Below are 22634 nucleotides of genomic sequence, written 5' to 3'. Positions count from 1 at the left end.
ATTAAATAATTCAATATAACATTCAAATTTTTATTTTTAAAAAAGTAATTTAAAATGTCGTGTTTTTAACAAAAAAGGTTCTATAATGTTTCTGGTTTTATACCAGCTTACATTTTCATGGCTGCTGCCTAAAATTTTCGTTTGTTCTTACGAAACTGTAGATTGGAATCTCTTCTCTCCAATTCCTAAGACAATCAATAGGTATGACTTTCCATTTACTATCAGATTAAAATCTGAATCAGATGTAATCTTTGTTAAATGTCCATACTCATCCTACAGACATTCGGATTCTAGGGATATATTTGTAATAGATGATTCACCTGTGATGTCAGAAATAGCAATTTGTACTGAAAGTTTAAAATGTTTCTGGAGACCCTATGTATATGATAAAAATTTAGATAATAAACTCACTTGTGGAAGGGTTAACATATATATAGGTGCTAGTACATATAACTACTCTCTCTGGGAGTACAAATTCAAATGGCAGTATGAACCAAGACCATTAAAAAGTGCAAAGAAAGAGAAAATATTAAAGACGCTTCCTTCACCTAATAATTGTGGTAACAATCCATCTAAAGTGGCTAAATTTATCAAAGATAAACAAGGCAATATGAAACGACTCAATTTAAATGGAAATAAATTGACACAAACAGATGAATTACCTCATGCCAACAAATTGTATTACTATTTTGTTGTACCAGAAGAAAATTCTGAATCGGTATTAAAAACTCCCTGTGCAATTATTAGAGCAATTAATGATGAACCAGAAATAAAAATTAATGGACAAGAACATCCAGTATCTCCAAATAATATTAATATTCATGTTATTAAACTAAAAAACATGACAGAAATATTCAATATAAAACTTGAGTTAATGTCTACAGATGTTCCTAATTTCTATAAAGGTGAAAAAATTTTAAAGAGAGAAGTTAAATACAAAAAAACAGGGTTAGAAATAATATCAAACACTGATGAAATGATAATTGGAAATTTCACAGCACATCAATTTAAAATATTAGAGTTTAGTTACCTCTATCCAACAACTGAATATAATAAATATGTAACAAAATTTTATTATTTTGCACCAATGGTAGATGATTATAGCTTTCCAAATCAGGACATATTATATCTGGCAAATGAAACGACCATTCAACCAAATTGTAGTATTAATGGAATCACATATGGATATTTTGATTCTCTCACTTATGAAAATAAAACTATTAAATTAAATGAATTTATTAATAATAAAAAAGATAATTTTGAACGTTTTGGAGATTATATTATTTTAAAGAATGTAACAAACTTTGAAATAAATTTAATTTGTCATTACAAAACTCCAACTGGAATAATTAAATTATCACAAACATTTATAAGTGCAAAAAAAATATATGTTGGAAAAAATGAAAAAGGAGAAGAGGCATATAAACTAATACCAATGAGTGATGTATTAGAATATGAAAAAAAAATAACTAAAAAGAATAAAAAAATAACTAAAAAGAATAAAAAAATAACTAAAAAGAATAAAAAAATGACGGTTATGAAAAAATTAATTTTTGAAAAAATCGAAGATAATATTGAAGCTGATAGTTCATACAGAATTATAATTGGAATAATTTTGAATATTCTTACCATTATAACAATTGCTTCTGTATTTTGTTACATTAAATTAATAAAACCAATTATTATAAAGAAAAAAATTATAAAAACATATCCTAATATATTTGAATTATGGGATCAAATATCAAAAGAAGACCTAGAAACGTATTCTGAAAATGGTATAAAAAAAGAATATATTTCAGATGGTGTACAAAATTTTGAATATAAAAAAATAGAAGAAGGTGGTGAAGAAATTTTTACTGATACAATCTCTCTTTTTAATAAAAATTTAGTCAATTGTTTTAAAGATATTAATGAAGAAATAACTGCTTATTGTATTAATAATATATCACCAGAAAGAAAATATATTATATCAGATGGGCCAACTGAAGAAAAAGTAAATTATTTTTGGGAATTATTATATCGTGAAGATGTTAAAGTAGTTGTTGCATTTATTGATCAACCAGATAATGATATTTCAATTGATGATAAAAATTTTTATTATTGGCTTAAAAAAAAAGAAAAATATGGAAATGTAACTGTTCAATTTATAAAAAATTTATCAGTAGATGAAGCTTCTCATTTATCAATTACTAAATTTGAAATAACTGTAAATGTAGGAAAACCAAAAGAATTAACTTTATTTCATGTTAATAATTGGGATGAACATGAAATTCCTAAATCTGATTTTTATCTTACCAAGTTATATGATGTTATTTCTCCATATACAGGTGATGGTAAAATTCTTATTCATTCTTCACATCAACCTGACAATCGTGTTTATATATTTATGTATTTTTCTTGTATTTTTGAAGTTATGAAAAAAGATGTAAATTCTACAAATCCAATGATAATTATAAAAAATATTCGTGAAAATTTTTATGGTGGAAGTATTTCAGCTATAGAATATACATATATTATTAAAGCTCTCATCTCATATTTTATGGAAAAACAAATGCTCATTGATTTAATAAATCATGGAGAAATATTTACTGAACAATATAATAATTATAAATATAAATTTGATATTTATGAATCATATGAAGATAGTTCTATTAAAAGTTTTATAAAATTTGTTGGTTTGATTGACTATGGAAAATTAAGATATTTTTATGAACGATTTATTAAAACACAAATAATTAATGAAAAAGTTTTAAACAAAAAATGTTCCCGTTTTTATGCTATTCTTAAAACAGAAAAAAAAAAAAAGATACGATATCCAGAAATTTCATGTTTTGATAGAAATTCAATAAATATTGGTGGAGAAGATTCTACTAATGTTGAAGAATTTATTCATGCTAATGAAATGATTTATAAATATGGTGAAGAAAAAGAAAGAAAAATTATTATGTGTCAGGTAAGAATTTATAAATATTTTTTTTAATATAACATATTTTTTTAGGCACCATTAAAAGAAACTGTTGATGATACATATGATATAATTTTTAAATATCAGATTGAAGTAATAGCAGTTCTTATTAATGAAAATGAATTAAAGAAGCAAATTAAATGCTATCCTTACTTTTCTTTAAATCTCAAAGATAATAATTCTAAAAATTATTCACTTGCAAATAAAGGTGGTCAACTTGATAAGAATAAATGTTATTATGAATATGATTGTATTCTTACTCAATTGTCTACAAACAAAACAAAAAATTTTAAACTACTTCATTATATAAATTGGCCTAATAAAAGTAAGTTTATTTAATTTAAAAGCATTTTTTAAATTATTTTTTTTAGATGTACCTTCTGATAAAAAATCTTTCAATGGATTTTATAAAAGATTAATTGAATTAAACAAAAATGATTATTTAATGATTCAGTGTAGTTCAGGTGTTGGAAGAACTGGTACACTTGCATTAATAATTTATATGATTGATATGATTAAATTAAAAAAATCATTCGATCCTATTAAATGTTTAGATTATGTCAGACAACGTCGCTACAAGGCAGTACAAACTCCAAATCAATTTTTCTTTGCTCTATCTTTTCTTTATGAGCATTTCAAAAATCGGATAGTTGCTGTAAATACTGAAATATATGATAAATTTATGAAATTAGTACAAACATTACTTGAAGAAGAGAAAAAAACTTTAAATCAATAATTTATATATTATAATATCATTTTATAATGAATTGTTTTGTCACGAGTACACACAAAATATTGTGTTTTTAATTTTAATTAAAATAAAAACTTTAAATAATCTTTTTTTACAACAATGAACAAATGACTTAAATTGATTAATATTTTTACTTGTAACTAGTATAAAATAATTTTATTATCATATTTAAAAATCTTTACATTTTACAATTTATTTAATTTTTTATTTGAAAAAAAAATTAAACAATTAAAAAAAGTAATTTTAATAAAAAAAATTGAAATAATAACTTATATCAATAATGAATTACTTTTAAAATTTTATTACAATATCTGTATGTATAAATTTTCAATATAATTATCAACCCTTACATTGCAGTGTAGAATGATAAATATAATTTAAAAGAGAAAGATAGAAAGTGGTAGTAGTGTCTTACGCTCATATCCTGCTGAATGCACCGGATCCCGTCCGATCTCCGAAGTGAATCAGCTGCGAGCTATCTTAGTACTTGGATGGGAGACCTCCTGGGAACCGTTAGTGGCGTAAGTCTTTTTTTTATTTTATAAAAATAATATTTTAATCTTACTATAATAATTTCTATTGTAATAAATAATAATAATTATTATTTACATTAAAGATAAATAGTTTTTTTTCTTAAATTTATTTAATATATGTTAAATTAATTAAAAGTTAACATTTTTGATAAAATTGGAATCAATAGTTAATCATTTTTATTGAAAAATTATTAAATATTTCCATTACTTTAAATAGACAAAATAAAATTGTCTTTAATTACACTGTTAATAAACTTTAAACTTTCTTCACTTCTGAAAATTATACATTACTTAAAATTTTTATGTATTTTTTCTTCAAACTTAACCAATTCTTTATCAAATATCTAATATTTTATGAAAAATGTTAATATATTTATATTGAATTGTGAAAAACATTTTACAATTTATTCCAAGTTAGAAATTACCTTTTTGCCAATATATTCTATTAGATGTTTAATTGTAAAATAATTTTGTAAATTTAATCTTATTGAAACATCTTACAATTAAAACCAAAATGTTTAAATTTAGCATTCTTTAATATTATATCACAAATCTTACAAAAATTTTTTATACAACTGTATATTTTGAATTCGAAAAGTATGAACTTATTTATAAATGATTCTTAAGATATCTGTCGAATTGTTAAGTTTGAAAAAGGAACTTTTTTCATAGAGAGAAAAACGGTTGTTAATTGTTTTATCCTTCTTCATTTTCCGATTTTTTTAAAAATGAATAAAAAAAATTTTTTTTTTGCATATTAAAATATTATATGACAAATTGCAATAATTATTATAAATTAATAAAAAAAATAAATTTTATATGTCATTTTTAAGTATTAATATTTAAAGTTATAAAAAAAAGGTAATTGATATTTGAATTTTAATAGATGATTTTATAAACAATAAAATTTGAATTTTTTTTGTTTAAAAATAAGGAAAAAGTTAATTGATATTTGATTTGTATTAAACAATTTTATTGAAGTTATCTGTAAATATAATTATTATTATTTTTATAAAATCTATTTAATTGGTGTATATATGTTAATTTTATCAATTTTTTATCAGTTAAATACTTTTTAACTTCTGATTACTTTTTTTTAATCTTTTTTCTATTTCATTTTACTCTATTTTTGTTTACTACATAAATAATTTTGGTACTATTTCATTAGATGCCCACCACTTTTTAATTTCATGTAATTTAATGATAATAAAAATTTTTTTGCATATAAATTAACATATTGGTAATTGATAATGATATAAAGGAGTTAAAAAAAAATTTTTTTTACTAATAAAAATGTAAATTAACTAATTTTTTGCATAAATAACTAAAAGAGTAAGGGAAACAAGAGGTATTTGATATTAGATTCATTTTTTATCTATTTTTATCATTTTTTTGGATAAAATTTACTAATTTTTTTTTTTTTTTTTTAGTAAAGTAATAAAAAATGAATTCTTTTCAACTTGATGAATCCGTCACAAATGAATCAAAAGCTGTGGAATTTCTTCAAAAACATGGTTTAATTCCTGATTCAAAAAAATGCGAAAATGGGCACGAAATGAAGCTTTCTTTCGGCAAGGTGATTAGATGGAGATGCAGTCTTAGAAGCTGCAGAAAACAAATTGGAGTACGGGTCGGAACGTGGTTTCAGGGAACCAAAATGCCACTAAAAACGGCAATTTTATTCATTTATTTTTGGGCAAATAAAGAATCGTCTGGGGAAAGAATGAAAAAAAAATTGGATCTGTCTCCAAGTACGACTGTAGACTGGAACAGTCTTCTGAGGGAAGTCTGCGTTTTTATGGAGAAACAGGAAGACAGTAATTTAGAAAGAAAAGAGGTTACAGTGGAGGTGGATAAAACCAACTTTGCACAGAGGAGCAGGTTAGAAAGCTACAAGTACGAATCCGCGTGGCGAAAAAAGAATAAAAATAATAAATTTGAGTCCATGTTAAGGGACATCCATTTTTTTTATGAATTTTTGTGTAAAAAATAAAAATTTTTTTTTAATTTTTTTAAGTAACGTGGATGTATTGGAAAAAAAATCATCTCCCAAATATCATAAAAAAAAAATTTTGAAGTGAATTATAACTTTTTAAAATAGGGGTGGATAAAAACCATAAAGTATCCAAAAACTTTCATTTTTGATTCTCTTAGATCATTTTTGTGCAAGCAAAAGAAAAAGTAAAAATATATTCTTTAATTTTTTACTAATTAGCAAAATTTTAAGAAATAAATTTTGTAATACGATAAAAAAAATAGTTCAACTTATTATCAAAAAATATATAGTAGTGTTATTGAGTGATAACTTTTTTAACATTTACATATACAGAAGCATCACGCATTTCAATACAAAAACGATACTTTGTGTGATAAATTTTTTTACTTTAAAAATATGATTATTTATAAAAAATGGAAATTGATAATATTTTTTTATCAATATAACTTTAGAAAATAAAAAAAACGTTTTTTACTTTTGTATAACAGTGCATTCTAATATATACTTCGAGTATAATAATCTACATTCTTGAAATATGAAAAATATGTATAATATTTATTTTGTGATCATGTAATGCATTTCAAATTATTTCTTTAAAAAAAATAATACATAATAATGATATATTAAAAAAATTACAAAAAATTGTTTTGAAATTTTAATACAACATTATAAATATTTTATTTTTAAGCATATAGATTGATAATTATTGACATGATTTTCATTTTTAATAACTCTTTTAAAGTCAAATTTGGTTTTTTTAACCTTTAAACGAATAATAATTTAAAAGATATTAATTAATAAGGTAATAAACTTTTCCCAATGTATTTTTAACATTTTTAAAATAAAAAAATCTTTCTAAACCAAATTTATAAGTTTGTTAGAATTAAACATTGTCTCAAAAAACAATTGAAATTTTGAGAAAATGGGTTATTATTTTGATATTTATATAGCATACAAAAAAAGGATAAAAAAAGAAGAAAATAAAAAAACAAAAGTTGATGTTAACGATACGTTAGAAAAGTTTTGTACTCTTACTATAAATATAAAAAAAAAAACTAAATCAATTTTAATTTATATAAAAGCAACAATTCTCTCTTTTGATTAAACTATTGAAAATAAATTTTTAATTATATGATTTGTTTTTATTAATTTTGTTATCATTTAAAAATAACAATTTGATTTAATTAAATTTTTACAATACACACTTATGAATATGTTTCCAATAAGAAATTTTGTATTGATAAATTAAATTATCTTATTTACATTAATATAAATTTCCTCTTGGCTAATTTTTATTTCTAAAATTATAACAAAATGGAAAGTGATAGATATTGTGTTTTTATTGTATAAATTTAATATTCAACATTAATAATAATAGTTTTTTTTTTTAAATCAGACAAAATATAATTAAACTTTATAAGCACATAAATTATAATAACAAATTCAAGTAATAAAATTATTGGATATTAAAAATTTTTAAAATAAATTCTTTTTCTAATCATATCAAATGCTTCATATGTAATTATATAGTGGCAGATAATAAAAACTAGAGATAAAAAAAAACATTTTTTTAAATTTATTTACATATATAAATCAGTGATAGACGTAATAAGACAGTAATTATGATTACAAAAAAAAAGTATATAAATTATTTTAAGTTTATTTTGTTGTTTTTTTTAAATAAAAATTTTTTTTAGAAATATTAAGCAATCAATTAAAATAGTAAAACAAAATTTTATGTATTTCCACAAGAATTATTGTAGTTAATTAACTAGTTAGTAGTTAAATTTCTGGGAGCAACAAGATACTTGCAGAGGAATGCTGGATTTGCTTTCAAAATATAAGAAATATCAATAATATTAAATAATAAAATTGGATATTCACAAATAATTTTTTTTTATAAACTAACATAATCTTATAAGAAAATTATTTGAGATAAGATATATAGTTTTTATAAAAATTCAAATATAAAATTTTCTTATATATTACAAACTACATTTTTTTTATATACTTCATTCCATTAATATCATTCAAAAATATTGAAACATTTAAAATATTATAAAATATGGTTATTTTTTTTTAATAAATTTATATTATTTTTTGATAAATATTTGAAATAAAATTAAATAATACTCCAAGTACATTATTACAAATGATGATAATAAATTGTTTACAATAAATTCCTGTCATTATTACTCTTAGACAATGATAATACAAAATACTAATAAAATTACGTATAGATAAAAATTATCAATAAGTACTTTATTCTTTATTTTAGTAATTACAAATGCATTAAAAACACATTCTTAAAAATAAACTTAACAAAGACGACATCAAAAATAGTACCTTATTTTAATAAAAAAAAAATAGCCAATTTTAAATGAAGATACAAATAAATCTAAGAAATATTTTTTTTAGATAAATTTAATTTATATAAGTGCATTATAAAATCATTATTCGTCAATTTTTTCATTTTGTTCTTTTACAGCATCACGAATTGCTTGAGCTCTTAATGGTGTATAAACTTTGGATAATTTTTTGACATCTAAACAACACGTACGTACTATAGCATCAGTTACAGCATATGGGTCACAGTTTGATGATGGTCTTCTATCTTCAAAGTATCCTTTTTGATCAACTTCAGTTTGTCTTGGTATACGAATTGAGGCTGCTCTTGATGCAACACCATAACTAAATTCAGAGATACTAGCAGTTTCATGATGACCAGTAAGTCTTCTTTCATTATCAATACCACCAGATGGATCATAATAAGCTATATGTTCACGATGAGCTTTAGAAAGTTTATCAATAGCACTAAGAATTTCTTGATATCCTCCATCAAGACGCATTTTTTCAGTAGAAAAGTTAGTATGACAACCAGCACCATTCCAATCACCTTGGATTGGTTTTGGATCTAATGATGCCACAACACCAAATTCTTCAGCAACTTTATGAAGAATAAATCGAGCCATCCAAAGTTCATCTCCCATAGAAATTCCTTCACATGGACCAACTTGGAATTCCCATTGTCCTGGCATTACTTCAGCATTTGTTCCAGAACAATTAATTCCAGCATACAGACAAGCCCGATAATGTGCTTCAACAATATCTCTACCGTATACTTTATTAGTACCAACACCACAGTAATATGGTCCTTGTGGTCCAGGAAAACCATTTTTTGGCCAGCCAAATGGATGCCCATCAACATCTAAAAGTGTATATTCTTGTTCCATACCAAACCAAGGTTTTAAATCAGATGCTTTTTTCATAGTTTGATAACACCTTGCCCGATTATTAGTTGCTGTTGGTTGCATTTTGTTATTATATGTTTCACATAAAACTAATTTGTTTTTACCAAGACGAAATGGATCTCTAAAAATTGCAACTGGTTTTAAAAAAACATCAGAATCTTTACCAGATGCCTGTCCTGTTGATGATCCATCAAAATTCCAAATTGGAAGTTCATCAGGATGCTTTGGTTCAAAGTCAAGAGTTTTTGTTTTACATCTAAGAAATTCTCCAGTTCCATCAATCCATATATATTCAGCTTGAACTTTGTCACCAATGTCAAGTTCCATAAATTTATGGAAAATAGATTTGTCTGTAGCAAATTGTTGTCTCAAATTTAGAGCCATAATTTACTTCTAAAAAAAAAAAAATAATTTATATTTATTCAAGAATAATGATTGTGTCCTTAATATATGTAAAATAAAGATAAATGGTAAAAAATAATCTTATCTAATATTGCCAATAAACAGATAATTTTAATAAAATAAGTAAAATTAATGATAAGAATTTTAAGATCTTTTAATATGACATATACATTTTTATAAAAGAAATATCTTAATAATGATAAATGACAAAATTTTGATGAGTTAATGTTGATTAATATTGTGATAACAAAGGAGATAAACAACACTTTAATTTAAAACATACACATAAGTATTTTTTTTAAGTAATATAATATAACTATATTTTTAATTGTTGATAAAGAGCTAATATTTAAAGGAATTATACTTTATATACATGAAATAAAAATTTTTAATCTTATTTTCACGAGAATAACTTTATAAATTAGTAGCTTCTTTTCACGTGAATATTGTCTCATAAGAAAATGATAGTGTATTTGTACTTAAAAATACAAATAGAAATAATTGTTTTAATAGTTTATAATAAATGTCATTAGATTGTGATAACTTTTTGACAAATTGTTGTTATATTAAAATAACAGCATTTTAACAATGTCTGAGTATTTTGAGAAAGTATTATTCTATGAAAGAGATATCTCTATTATGTTAGAATAAAAAAAAAAATGATGAAATTATATTATATATAATTTTAAACTATTTTTATATGAACATATAGACAATAGGTATACAGATTAAAAACTTTTTTTCTTTCACGAAACATTTATCTTATAAACTTAATTTTAAATTAACTTATATTAAAAATGTTTTAACCAATAGTATAATATTATACAACTTATCATTAATAAAAAGAATTACTCTTTGAATTGTACAAAGTATAAGAAAAAAAGAAAATAAATATTTTTTTATAACTTTAAAATTTTAATCTACAAAAACAAAAATATTATAATTTAATATGTTTTTATTTATAATATTTAAAATGAAACAATTCTTTTTATATACTAAAATTTTTTATAGTTAAAATCGTGCATTATGAATGAACACACCCATTATAGAAAACTACCAATTTGTGAATATTTAATTTGATGCCTATCAGTAAATTAGTATCTTTAATCATGTAGAATTAATATTTAATTTTTCTATTTACTTGTTAATTATTAATATGATCAACAAACTTATTTTATAATCTGTTGATCTTTGGATCAAATAATATAAACATATTTAAGGTGATTATTGTGGTAAATTATAGATAACATACGTGTATACTATATAATTATGTTAGTTAAAACAAGATTAAGATTTTGTTTGTCACGTTATGTTGGATTTTTATGATTTGTATTATCTAAAATACACATTAAATTATTAATAAATAATGATGAAAATAGTAAAATTTGATAAAAATAACTTAATTATGATTAAAAGTGTCTGAAGTTTAATATTTTTTAAATTAAATTTTAAAAAAAATAAATTTTTTTCCGGTTTAATTTTTTTTTTAAAATAAAAATAACAAAAACATTATTATTAATACAAACTTACTTATTAATATGAAGTTGTCAAAAAAAAAAAACAATAATTGCAATTAAAAACAGATTTATAAATATTTATTTTTTACACAAATTACTTTATAATTAAAATTTATTTTTAGATTAAATTTAATGCATTTATACTATAAAATATATATTTTAAATATAAGAGGAATTAAAGTGATATCTTTAGTGATAAATATTAATAATGTATTGTCTAAATTTTTCAAAATACTAAAATTATTATTACACTTACTTTACAATTTTTTAAAAACATTTTAAATAATTTTTACAAAAACAACATGCAATTGTTAGAAATAATATTTTAAAATTTTATTAATTATTAATATTAAATTATTTATTTCTATCAAAAAAAATATATAGAATATTAAAATTATGCATATATGATTTTTTTATAAGAAATATTAAAAACTAATTCTTATGAGACATTTAAAATAACAATCTTTGATAAAATTTTTTTGTTTAAGCTTTACTTTTAATATAACAATTTTTTGCTACAGTACATAATATTAAAAAATTAAAATTTAATATTTATAATATATTAATTTAATACTTAAGTTATGTAATTTATTTTAAATGAAGTAATTGTTTATAGAATTATTATTGCATTAATTTAATTACATTTAGCAAAGTTTTATTCTAAAATATTTTCAATGCCTTTTGATTATATTTTCAACTTGAAATAATTTCTTCTGAGAAAATAAAATATATATTATATAAACAAGAAGATGTGCTATATAAAATTATGAGAAATATAATATTGAAAATATTTTATGACATAATAAATATGATAAAAAATTTTTAATTTATAAAAACTAAGTTGTCTCTATGAGAGTATTATTTATAATCAAAAAGTTGATAGACATGTTGTATACAAATATATCACAAATAATCAGTAGTTTAAGTTATTATTTAAAATAAATAATATAATTTTATTAGTATAAAATATTACTACAAATAACATAATATCAGGTGAACTAATTTAATAAACTAAAAGTTAACGATGTATACAAATTTTGAATATTTAATCATTTTGAAAAAAAACATAAATTTATCCCTAAACGTTTTCAAAAAAAATTTTTTTACATAAAAAATCAATATAAATCTTTAAAATTATATATACAATGTATTAGTGTTGAGTCCATTTAATTTCTTTTAAATTTATACCCTCTTGAACCATTTCCCATAATGGAGACATTTCTCGAAGTCTTTGTGTATGTTTAATGCATTTATCTACAGTATAATCAATTTCTTCAATAGTTGTAAATCTTCCTATGCCAAATCTAATAGAAGAATGTGCTAAATCTTCCTCAGCACCAATAGCACGAAGAACATAAGAGGGTTCAAGACTTGCTGAGGTACAAGCACTTCCTGAAGATAAAGCAATATCTTTTAAAGCCATAAGTAAACTTTCTCCTTCAACATAAGCAAATGAAAGATTAACACATCCTGGTATACATTTGTCATCATCTCCATTTCGATAAACATTTGGAATCTTATCTTGGATTCCCTTTATTAATCTTTCTGATAATACTTTAATATATTTATTATCCATTTCCATCTCATTATAAGCAATCCTACAAGCTTCACCAATTCCTACAACAAGTGGAGTTGGAAGTGTACCAGAACGCATACCTCGTTCCTGTCCACCACCAGAAATGATAGATTCCAACCTAACACGAGGTCGTCTTCTAACATATAATGCCCCAACACCTTTAGGTCCATATATTTTATGACCACTTATACTCATAAGATCAATCTTCATATCATTAACATTAATAGGCATTTTTCCTACAGCTTGAGCACAATCAGAATGAAAGAAAACTTTTTTTGACCGACACAAATCACCAATTTCTTTAAGTGGTTGTATAACACCAATTTCATTGTTTACAGCCATCACTGAAACAAGTGATGTCTTATCAGTCATTTTTTCTTCTAACATTTCCATATCAATAAGACCATTCTTTTTTACAGGCAAATATGTGACATTGAAACCTTCATGTTCTAAACTTCTACATGAATCTAAAACACATTTATGTTCAGTACTTACTGTTATAATGTGATTTTTTCCAGTTTCTTTGTAAAATTTAGCAATACCTTTCACTGCTATATTATTTGATTCTGTGGCACCAGATGTAAAAACAATCTCTCTAGGATCAGCTCCTATTATATTAGCAACCTGTTCTCTTGCTACCTCTACAGCTTTTTCACTTTCCCATCCATAATAATGTGTCCTGGAGTGAGGATTACCAAAACTATCAATCATATATGGAAGCATAGCATCAACAACTCTGGGATCCATTGGTGTTGTTGCTTGAGCATCAAAATATAATGGTAAATACATAATTTTCTCCGATTCAGGAATTCTTCCAGCAAATTTCGGAAATGTATTTGAAATAAATCGTTTATAAGACCAAATAAACTTCCCACTTTTAGTAAAAACATTCATACTAATATACTACTATTAAAACGAACTGAATAAAATTTTTTTTTTCAAAAACATTAAAAAAAAAGAAAAAAAATAAGCATTTGAGATATAAACCCATACATTTTAAAAGACCAAAATGAATATAGGAAAAATAAAATCAGTTTGTTATAAATGTGGAAACAAAATAGACAATACAATGGCATTAAAAATCATTTTTACTACTAAATAAGCAGACACGCTATATCTGTGTTTTGTTAAAAAAATTAACATATACACACAGAAAATAGTTGCTTGATTATATTTTTGTTATTTATCCTCAATAAAAAAAATTAATTTAGAGTAAGAAAAAAAAAATTTCAATTTGATATTTTGAATTTAAGCCATTTTTCAGATATATAATTTACATTACTACTTCTTCCTTAATGCTATCATCCATGGTACCTTTTCTCTTATTTTCATTATCCATTACTATTTGAGCAAAGTATGGATGTGCCATTGCTTCTTTGGCTGTAAGGCGTTGTTGATGGTCATATTTTAAAAGTTTATCGAGAAAGTCTATGGCTGTCGGTGTAACAAGATGACTATTCTCATTATGAATAAAACGATCCCAGCGCTTGCGAGCATGCCTAAAAATTTTATATTAATATTATATTACTTATAAAATAACATACTTTCCAAGAAGGTCATTAAAACGATTATCCAAAGTAATCCCATATTTATCCAAATATGCATATAATTCGTCTGTACCAAGAACTTTAGCAATTCTAACCAGTTGATCATGATTATCATGTCCATGGAAAAAGGGTTCACGTCTAAAAAGCATAGAAGCTAACATACACCCTAAACTCCACATATCCAAGGAGTAATCATAGTATTGATAATCAACTAATAGTTCAGGCCCCTTAAAATAACGGGAAGCTACACGTACATTATAGTCCTGACGCGGATGATAAAATTCAGCTAGTCCCCAGTCGATTAGTCTTAATTGACGCTTGTTATGATCAATCATTACATTGTGAGGTTTAACATCTCTGTGCATTATTCCATGAGAATGGCAATAATCCAGAGCCTTTAAAAGTTCAAACAAATAATAACGAATGTCATATTCAGTCAGTGTCTGATAGAGTGTCTAAAAATAAAAAAAAAAATGATATAAATATACTATAATTTTTAAGAATTTACTTTAAAATCTTGGTTATCAACATGTTCAAAAATTAGAGCCGGAGTTCTTGATATAGGATCTTTTACAACATCCAGTAATGTAATAATATTAGTACCCCCTTTGAGATTTTCTAAAATTTTTATTTCTCTTTTTATCTTCTTCTTTTTAACCGGTTTAAGTACCTTAATAACAATTCTTTCATTTTTTTCTGTATCTAATCCTTCGAAAACTTCTGAGTACTTTCCTCTTCCCAGTTTTCTAGTTAATTCATATTTTTCAATATTACCCCATGTGATTGCATGACATTCGTAGTCCCAATAATCTCTACTTTTGTTTTCATTAACATCTCCATAAACAGATGATTGAGTGATATAAGACATCATCGGTTGTTTTACTATTTCTGACGACGAAAGTATACTGCCGAAACAAATAGTATATTATTTAAACTTTTGTCAAGGCACTAAAGTGAGAATTAAATAATAACCTTTCCCCTAAAAAATTTAAATAATAATATGTATTGATTGGACGTATGGATAAAACAATATATGAAATTAATTATAACAATTACTCGTAACTTCCAAGTAGATAATTACAATAGATAAGAGGAGGAAGAAACAATTAGAAACTAATAAAGAAAAACTCCGCATTTTAGCATGGTAAACCAAATACCAAAAAGTTCGTAGTAGGATGATTACAAGGTGCGGTGACTATACACTTCTACCAATCTATCATAATATCAAGATTGAGAAAATGTTTAAGTAAAATTTTCTACTACCAAAATGTGATTATAAAGAGAATTAACTTAATTAATAAGACCTATTTAATCTGTTAGTATAAATTTAAAAATTTCTTTAATTTACCCTAATTTAAAGAAATTTAAATTTATATGAAGTAAGTTTCAAAATGAAATTTTTGTACTTTTGTAAAAAATAAATATATTATCTAAAATTATATCCTAGTAATATAACACTAAATATTATACATATAAAAAAAAGAACATATAAAAAAATCATAATTTTGAATATCTAAGTTCATACAAATATACTTTTTTAGCATCAAAGTATCATTGTTAAAGGCTAATTAATATAAAAATTTAAATGTCAAGGAAAAAACAGAATATTTATTAAATTACTAGAAATTAGATTATTTTTTTCTTAGAAAATTTGAACAAAAAATATTACTATTAAGCTTATTGGTAAGACAACAGTGTTGTTTTCCTTTATTTTCGTTGCAAGAGTAAGAAGTATGGGGATACTGTGATACATTAACTCACTTAAAGTTTATATGGAATTTAACAATTGCGTGTAGTATTTATTTGTCAGGTGGGTAAAATCCTGTTGACATGAAAATGTAAAAGCTTTTTTTTTACAAAGGAAAAGAAAATGTCTATTGCAATATGTGTCTCCTGGACATGCAATACATATAAAATTCAATACTACTTAACACTTTTCTTTTAGAAAAAATGTTAAAATAAATATGATCAAATAGTATCAATATTTACTGTCTAACTATTATCTCACTAAAGGCATAATTTTGAAGTGGTTTTTTTTTATTATCATAATAATTTTGAACTGCCATACTTATTCAACCAGAAAGTATTAAATATTTTATATTGAAATAGTTACAATGTCTTTATTGTAAATATAAATGATTTATTTAAAAAAAAAAGTTTTTTAAGGTATATTTTTAAAGGAGTCACAGTTTTGAATAAAAAATTGTGTTAATTGCATCTACTTTATTTAAATAATCTTTGATACAATTATTTAATTTTCAATTTCTCAAATTTTATTGTTTTCTGAAATTTTCTTCATTATTTTAATATGAAAATAATAAATTATTATTAGTTGGCAAATCATTTAAATCAAAAATATTTTGAAAAATTATATTTATTAATTTTTTTTACAAAGAATTTGCAGTTTTATGTTACCAGACTTTTTTATTACTTTTTAAAAAATTTAATCACATAGAACTCCATTTTTTTTGTTATTCAAAAATAAAAATTATCTTTATATAACTGTCTTAATTTGACCTAAAAAAAATTAAACTTTTATTGTATAATAAAGTATATAAATTCATTTTTGTTATCATTTCACCAGCTATAAAAATGGCGTCTTCGTAGGAGTATAAAAATATTTATCAGTACCACTTAAATCATTTTGTTTCTTTCTTCTTATGATAATATTTCTACATATACTTATTAAATAATTAATATCAGTATTAGTAATAAGAAATAATTTGAATTACTAATTATTCTGTTGAGTAAATTTTTATTTTTAAAGTAATATTTGTTTAAAATTAAACGATATAAAAGAATTTTTTTTTTTCGAGAAAGTCATTTAATATGTTTCGTTTACTTTAAATATTTTTTTTAACAGTATTCATATTATATTTATAGGATAAAGCTGGTATGTTGCGAGTAAAATGATAATATATTTTTTCTTTGTTCATAATTTTATTTTTTTTATTAACAAAGTTTAACATAGTTATAAAAGAACTTAATTTATTGATGAAAAAAATTTTTTAATTTGTTATTTGTTTCCAAAATTATTTTGTAATAACATATTAATTATTTTTTAAAAATAGTGATCATCTTAACTTTCTATAATTTAAAAATATAATTATTATATTATATTTTTTCTTCAATAAAGTATCATATTGTTCTAACCCATAAAGTTTTATTTTAATTTTTTTAGGCATAAGTTGACTTATCTTGTCATAAAAAATGACCAATTTTTCATTTTTTATAAATATACAATTTTTTTAACTATACATTATGCAATTATCATAAAAATTTTAAATTGATACCTTAAAACGTTTCCATGAACACACTCTTTCTACTAACTATTTTATCAATAACTAATGTTAAATTAATCGATATATTTTTAAACAAAATCTTGATTTTTGTAAACATATTGAAAGTTTTAAAAACTTACTGTATCACTCCAATATTATTCACCATTTTTAAAACATATTTTCTTGATAATATTAAATAAATTTTATCAAATATCTTTACAACCATAAAAAAATGTTGCTATTGGAGACAACTATAATTAATTAAAAATTGATAATGTTTTTTTTTTATAACAAATTAATATCAATATTAAAATTTTGTTTTTTAAAATTTCAAAAAAGAATTAAAATCAGTTTTTTTTTCACAAAAAATATCAAAACTTATTTGAACTACCAGATATGATCTATTTTTTTGGATGAAAATTATATCTAAATTTTCTTTTTTATCTAAAATTTCAATATTATAACATCAAAAAACATTTTCTTCGTTTTAAATATTTTTGATACTTTATTTTTAAATACATTTGATTTATGATATTTCCTGTAATTGTCTCAAAATAAGTTCTCCATATTATTATCATAATTATATGCTCTTACAATGCACTTTGTACTATGTTTTTATTCAAATAAAAAATAAAATCTTTTGAAAAAAAATTTTTTTTGTAATATTTTGAAAATTATCATAAAATGTAAATATATTATCATTAGATTATAATATATAATTGTTCCTAATCCTTTTGAAGATAATAATAAAGTATGATAAAAATTATTTTTCAATAACATAAAATATTTTTTCCCTTCTTTTCTTTTAATTCTACATCTTTTTTTAAGCAATATCCCTCTTTTTTATAAAATGTTTAAAAAAATGTTATAAAAATTTAAGACATTTTTTTTAACAAATATACAAATGAAAATCCATCATTTTCCGTCGTCATCCATAATAATGTTTTTAAAAAAAATCATGAAAGTTTTACTTTACCATAATATTTTGTTATCATTAATAAAAATTATCATGAATTATTATATAATAAACTATATTATATTTTTATAAAATTTAAAAAAGTTTACCATGGTATATTTTTAATTTTTTAATATTTATAACATTAAAAAATATATTAAAAAAATATTATAATTATATGAAAGAGAGTATGTAAATTAATTTAGATAATTTAATTATTTATATTGAAAATTAATATTATTTTTCTGTTTATATGTTTATACATTTTTATTCAAAAAAAAATAAGATGAATATTAATATTTATTATGGTTATTTGAAGTATTTAGTTTAAATGGTAATGCTTAAAATATAAAAATGAAAAAATGTTAAAATATATATTTTTAAATTAACTACTAAATATACTAATTGTGTTACTAGATATAGGCAGTAGTTTATTTGTATAAAAGAAAAGAAAGTAGTAAATTTTGTGTATTTGAGAATAATTTATTGAAGAATGAGGGAAAGCAAAGAATAATAGGAAGAGGCAGTAGAGAGTTAGAATGAATAGTGATAGTGAGTGATAGAAAATTTATCTTTAAAATTTTTAGTTATATAGAATGAAAGTTTATGCACATACATAGTGGAATTGTATATTAAGATTTTGCATTAATATTGATTCTGATATAATTTTTCATTCAATTTTTCAATTTTGTTATTTTGATAAATGAAAAATTATATTTGATATTGATAGTTTGTAAAATTTTTTATTAAGATAAATTTTCTAATAAATAAGATAATAAATTATCAATTTTTTTAATATTTTTTTTTTGAAACATTTTTCAATTATATTATATTTTGTATACAAAATATTATTTTAATAAAAATGCCAGAAAACGTAGCTACTGATGGATCTTCAAAAACAAATGAAATTTTAGAAACTTTAGTAAAAGAAGCTGAAGAATTACGAAAAAAATTAGATGCAGAAAGAGCAAAATTAAATGATGTTCCAAGTAAGTTAATATTATTATTTTTAATCATTATTTATTTATTTTTTTTTAGTCCAACAAGCAGCAGAAAGACTTGAAGCATTAAGTCATTTAAGTATAAAACAAAGAAGACTTTTAAAAGGTCATGCAAGTAAAGTATTATGTATGGATTGGGCACAAGATAAAAGGCATATTGTTTCATCATCACAAGATGGAAAAGTAATTGTATGGGATGGATTCACAACAAATAAAGAACATGCATTAACAATGCCAACTACATGGGTTATGGCATGTGCATATTCTCCATCAGGACAAATGATTGCATGTGGTGGATTAGATAATAAATGTTCCGTTGTACCTTTATCATTTGAAGATGATATACTTCAAAAAAAAAGATCTGTTGCTACACATACTAGTTATATGTCATGTTGTATGTTTTTACGTTCTGATAATCTTGTTTTGACAGGAAGTGGTGATTCAACCTGTGCCATTTGGGATGTTGAATCAGGACAGATGATTCAAAATTTTCATGGACATATAGGAGATGTTTTTGCTATTGATATACCAAAATGTGACACTGGAAATGTATTTATATCTGGTGGAGCTGATAGACATGTTCTTGTTTGGGATATTAGAACAGGTCAATGTGTTCAAAGTTTTGAAGGCCATGAAGCTGATATTAATACAATACGTTTTCATCCAAATGGTGATGCTTTTGCAACTGGATCTGATGATGCAACATGCCGTCTTTTTGATTTAAGAGCAGATAGACAAGTTGCTGTTTATGAAAAAGATTCTATACTTTTTCCTGTAAATGGTGTAGATTTTTCAACAAGTGGTAGAATACTATTTGCTGGTTATGGTGATTATCGTGTTGGTGTTTGGGATAGTTTAAAATGTGTCCGTCAATCTGTTTTATATGGTCACGAAAATCGTATTTCATGCCTTCGAACATCTCCTGATGGTACCTCTATATGTACAGCTTCATGGGATTGTACTATCAGGATTTGGGCATAAAAAATAAAAAAAATTCGAATAAAAATATGGTATTAATATAAATTCTTATATATAGCTTTAAATAATTCCTACTAAACAAAATAAGCTTTATTTAGTATAATAAAATATAAACAAATTATTATCTATGTAATTATAAAAACTTTTTTTTATTTAATATTTTTAAATTTGTTTATTTTTTAAAAGTAAAAGTGAATTTCTAGCTTTTTCAAAATCAATCAAAACTTTTTTAATTTTCATATACAATGATAAATTTGTGTGATATCCTTTGTTTATGACAGAATACTTTAATGAAGATATTTCATCATTAAGAATTAAGTGTTTACTTTGAATAATTGTTGAAACAGTTAAATGTAAATTACCTCTACTTTCTGTTTGAATACCAATTGTACTTGAACAAGTCTTATTTCTAATAAATTGTTTTGTTACATCTTTAATATCTGTTGACTCACCAAGAAATAAATTATAAAATTGACTATAATTTGAATCTTTTTCAATTGGACACCAGGAAGTTAGTATATGATTATAATGTCCAGATTGAAATGGAAGAGAAATTGATGTATATCCATTAATATGAAATGAATTATATTCATCTTCTGAACAAATTCTAAAATATATCATAGGAAAGGATGAAAATTTTTCAGTTAATTGTAATAAACAATTCAATTCAATTGGAAATGAAAAATATGATTCACCATTATAATTATTTCTTGAAACATGAGTCCTCCCCATCAATATTGAGTTATCTTTTGTAGTTAATGACATATTTTCTGGTAATTCAATAACATACTCAACATACACACCATTATATGGAAATAATTCTGTTTTTTGTATTGTTAAAAGATAACAAATATTTGCAAAAAATTTTTTATCAATCTCATTATATAATTTTTCATCATTATCATCATCAGACAAAAATAATGTAAAACTTTCATTGTCATGACTTAATTTACTAAGTACTACCGTATCAATTATTTCAAAAAAAATTTTATAAAAACCATCTTTACCTTGAATTTTCATACCTTCATTTATAATTATATTATTAATTATTAACATTTTTTTATTTATTAATAATAAATTTGCCACAGTAAATTCTTGAGTTTCATCATAATTATTACCATATTTATCATTGGTACCTAAATATACTTTGATTATCATCTCTTCTTTTGTTCCATTTACATGTCTACCTTCAAATTTTTGTTTATCTGTTGGAATATCAATTATTTTTGATTTTTTTGTTATTAAATTTATAGGTTTAATTTTAGCATTACGTATTAAAAATGTTTTTTCTTTAAATTCATTCTCCTCAATAGATGATAAGGAAGTTGAAGAAGTTTCATTATTTACAATAATAGAAAATATTCTATTTCTTTGTATGATATTATTATTATCATATTCATCATTATCATTCAAAGATTTATCATTACTAATGTTAAAACTTTCCTCATTTCTAAAGTTATTCTCTAATAATTCACCCCAATAAAAACTGGTTCTTTCAATTATTTGACTTGTTCCCTGCCCATTTCCAGAATTATAATGATAATTTGAGGTATAATCTTCAAAACCACTACCTATTGATGTTTGAGTTCTACTTGAAGTTGTACCTGATGTCATTGGTTTTGAATCATTATTTGAGAGATATATACCACTAAGTATTGTACCTAATTTTTCAATTGTTACTCTAATTTAATTATTTATGTATATCAAAAAAAAAAACATAAACTTACCTTATTTTAAGATTTTCAACTGAATTTTTAATAAAAAATATAGAAGATGTTTTATTATTATTTATCATTATTATTTATTTTTAAAAAAGAAAAAGAAAAAATTTTTTACAATGTACATAAAATTATTTGAGTGCCTAAAATAAAATGACATAGA

The 22634-nt window shown here is 22.4% G+C and overlaps 7 protein-coding genes across 7 annotated transcripts; 3 read left to right on the top strand and 4 right to left on the bottom strand.

Annotated features, from left to right (window-relative positions):
- Positions 1-85: 85 nt before the first annotated feature.
- On the top strand, positions 86-3701 carry SRAE_2000267000 (Protein-tyrosine phosphatase, receptor/non-receptor type domain and Protein-tyrosine/Dual specificity phosphatase domain and Protein-tyrosine phosphatase, catalytic domain-containing protein; the record flags this gene model as incomplete). Its single annotated transcript, XM_024653765.1, has 3 exons — positions 86-2953; positions 2999-3290; positions 3337-3701. 3 exons carry the CDS (start codon positions 86-88, stop codon positions 3699-3701), a joined length of 3525 nt encoding a protein of 1174 aa, XP_024507209.1.
- Positions 3702-5693: 1992 nt separating this feature from the next.
- SRAE_2000266900 (Hypothetical protein) lies at positions 5694-6242 on the top strand (the record flags this gene model as incomplete). Its single annotated transcript, XM_024653764.1, has 2 exons — positions 5694-6130; positions 6203-6242. The coding sequence occupies 2 exons, from the start codon at positions 5694-5696 to the stop codon at positions 6240-6242; spliced, it is 477 nt and encodes a 158-aa protein (XP_024507208.1).
- A 2456-nt stretch (positions 6243-8698) lies between these two features.
- Positions 8699-9880, bottom strand: SRAE_2000266800 (Glutamine synthetase 2 cytoplasmic; the record flags this gene model as incomplete). Its single annotated transcript, XM_024653763.1, has 1 exon — positions 8699-9880. The coding sequence occupies one exon, from the start codon at positions 9878-9880 to the stop codon at positions 8699-8701; it is 1182 nt and encodes a 393-aa protein (XP_024507207.1).
- A 2685-nt stretch (positions 9881-12565) lies between these two features.
- Positions 12566-13885, bottom strand: SRAE_2000266700 (Cysteine desulfurase, mitochondrial; the record flags this gene model as incomplete). The annotated part of the gene is made up of 1 exon (XM_024653761.1): positions 12566-13885. The coding sequence occupies one exon, from the start codon at positions 13883-13885 to the stop codon at positions 12566-12568; it is 1320 nt and encodes a 439-aa protein (XP_024507206.1).
- A 379-nt stretch (positions 13886-14264) lies between these two features.
- SRAE_2000266600 (Casein kinase 2 alpha 1) lies at positions 14265-15406 on the bottom strand (the record flags this gene model as incomplete). Its single annotated transcript, XM_024653760.1, has 3 exons — positions 14265-14490; positions 14536-14993; positions 15047-15406. 3 exons carry the CDS (start codon positions 15404-15406, stop codon positions 14265-14267), a joined length of 1044 nt encoding a protein of 347 aa, XP_024507205.1.
- A 4230-nt stretch (positions 15407-19636) lies between these two features.
- On the top strand, positions 19637-20756 carry SRAE_2000266500 (Guanine nucleotide-binding protein subunit beta-5; the record flags this gene model as incomplete). The annotated part of the gene is made up of 2 exons (XM_024653759.1): positions 19637-19763; positions 19813-20756. The coding sequence occupies 2 exons, from the start codon at positions 19637-19639 to the stop codon at positions 20754-20756; spliced, it is 1071 nt and encodes a 356-aa protein (XP_024507204.1).
- Positions 20757-20915: 159 nt separating this feature from the next.
- Positions 20916-22548, bottom strand: SRAE_2000266400 (26S proteasome non-ATPase regulatory subunit 14; the record flags this gene model as incomplete). Its single annotated transcript, XM_024653758.1, has 2 exons — positions 20916-22434; positions 22481-22548. The coding sequence occupies 2 exons, from the start codon at positions 22546-22548 to the stop codon at positions 20916-20918; spliced, it is 1587 nt and encodes a 528-aa protein (XP_024507203.1).
- Positions 22549-22634: the final 86 nt, after the last annotated feature.

This window comes from Strongyloides ratti, assembly GCF_001040885.1.
Source record: "Strongyloides ratti genome assembly S_ratti_ED321, chromosome : 2".
In the NCBI taxonomy this organism is placed as follows: domain Eukaryota; kingdom Metazoa; phylum Nematoda; class Chromadorea; order Rhabditida; family Strongyloididae; genus Strongyloides; species Strongyloides ratti.
This window is presented reverse-complemented; position numbering and strand designations above follow the sequence as displayed.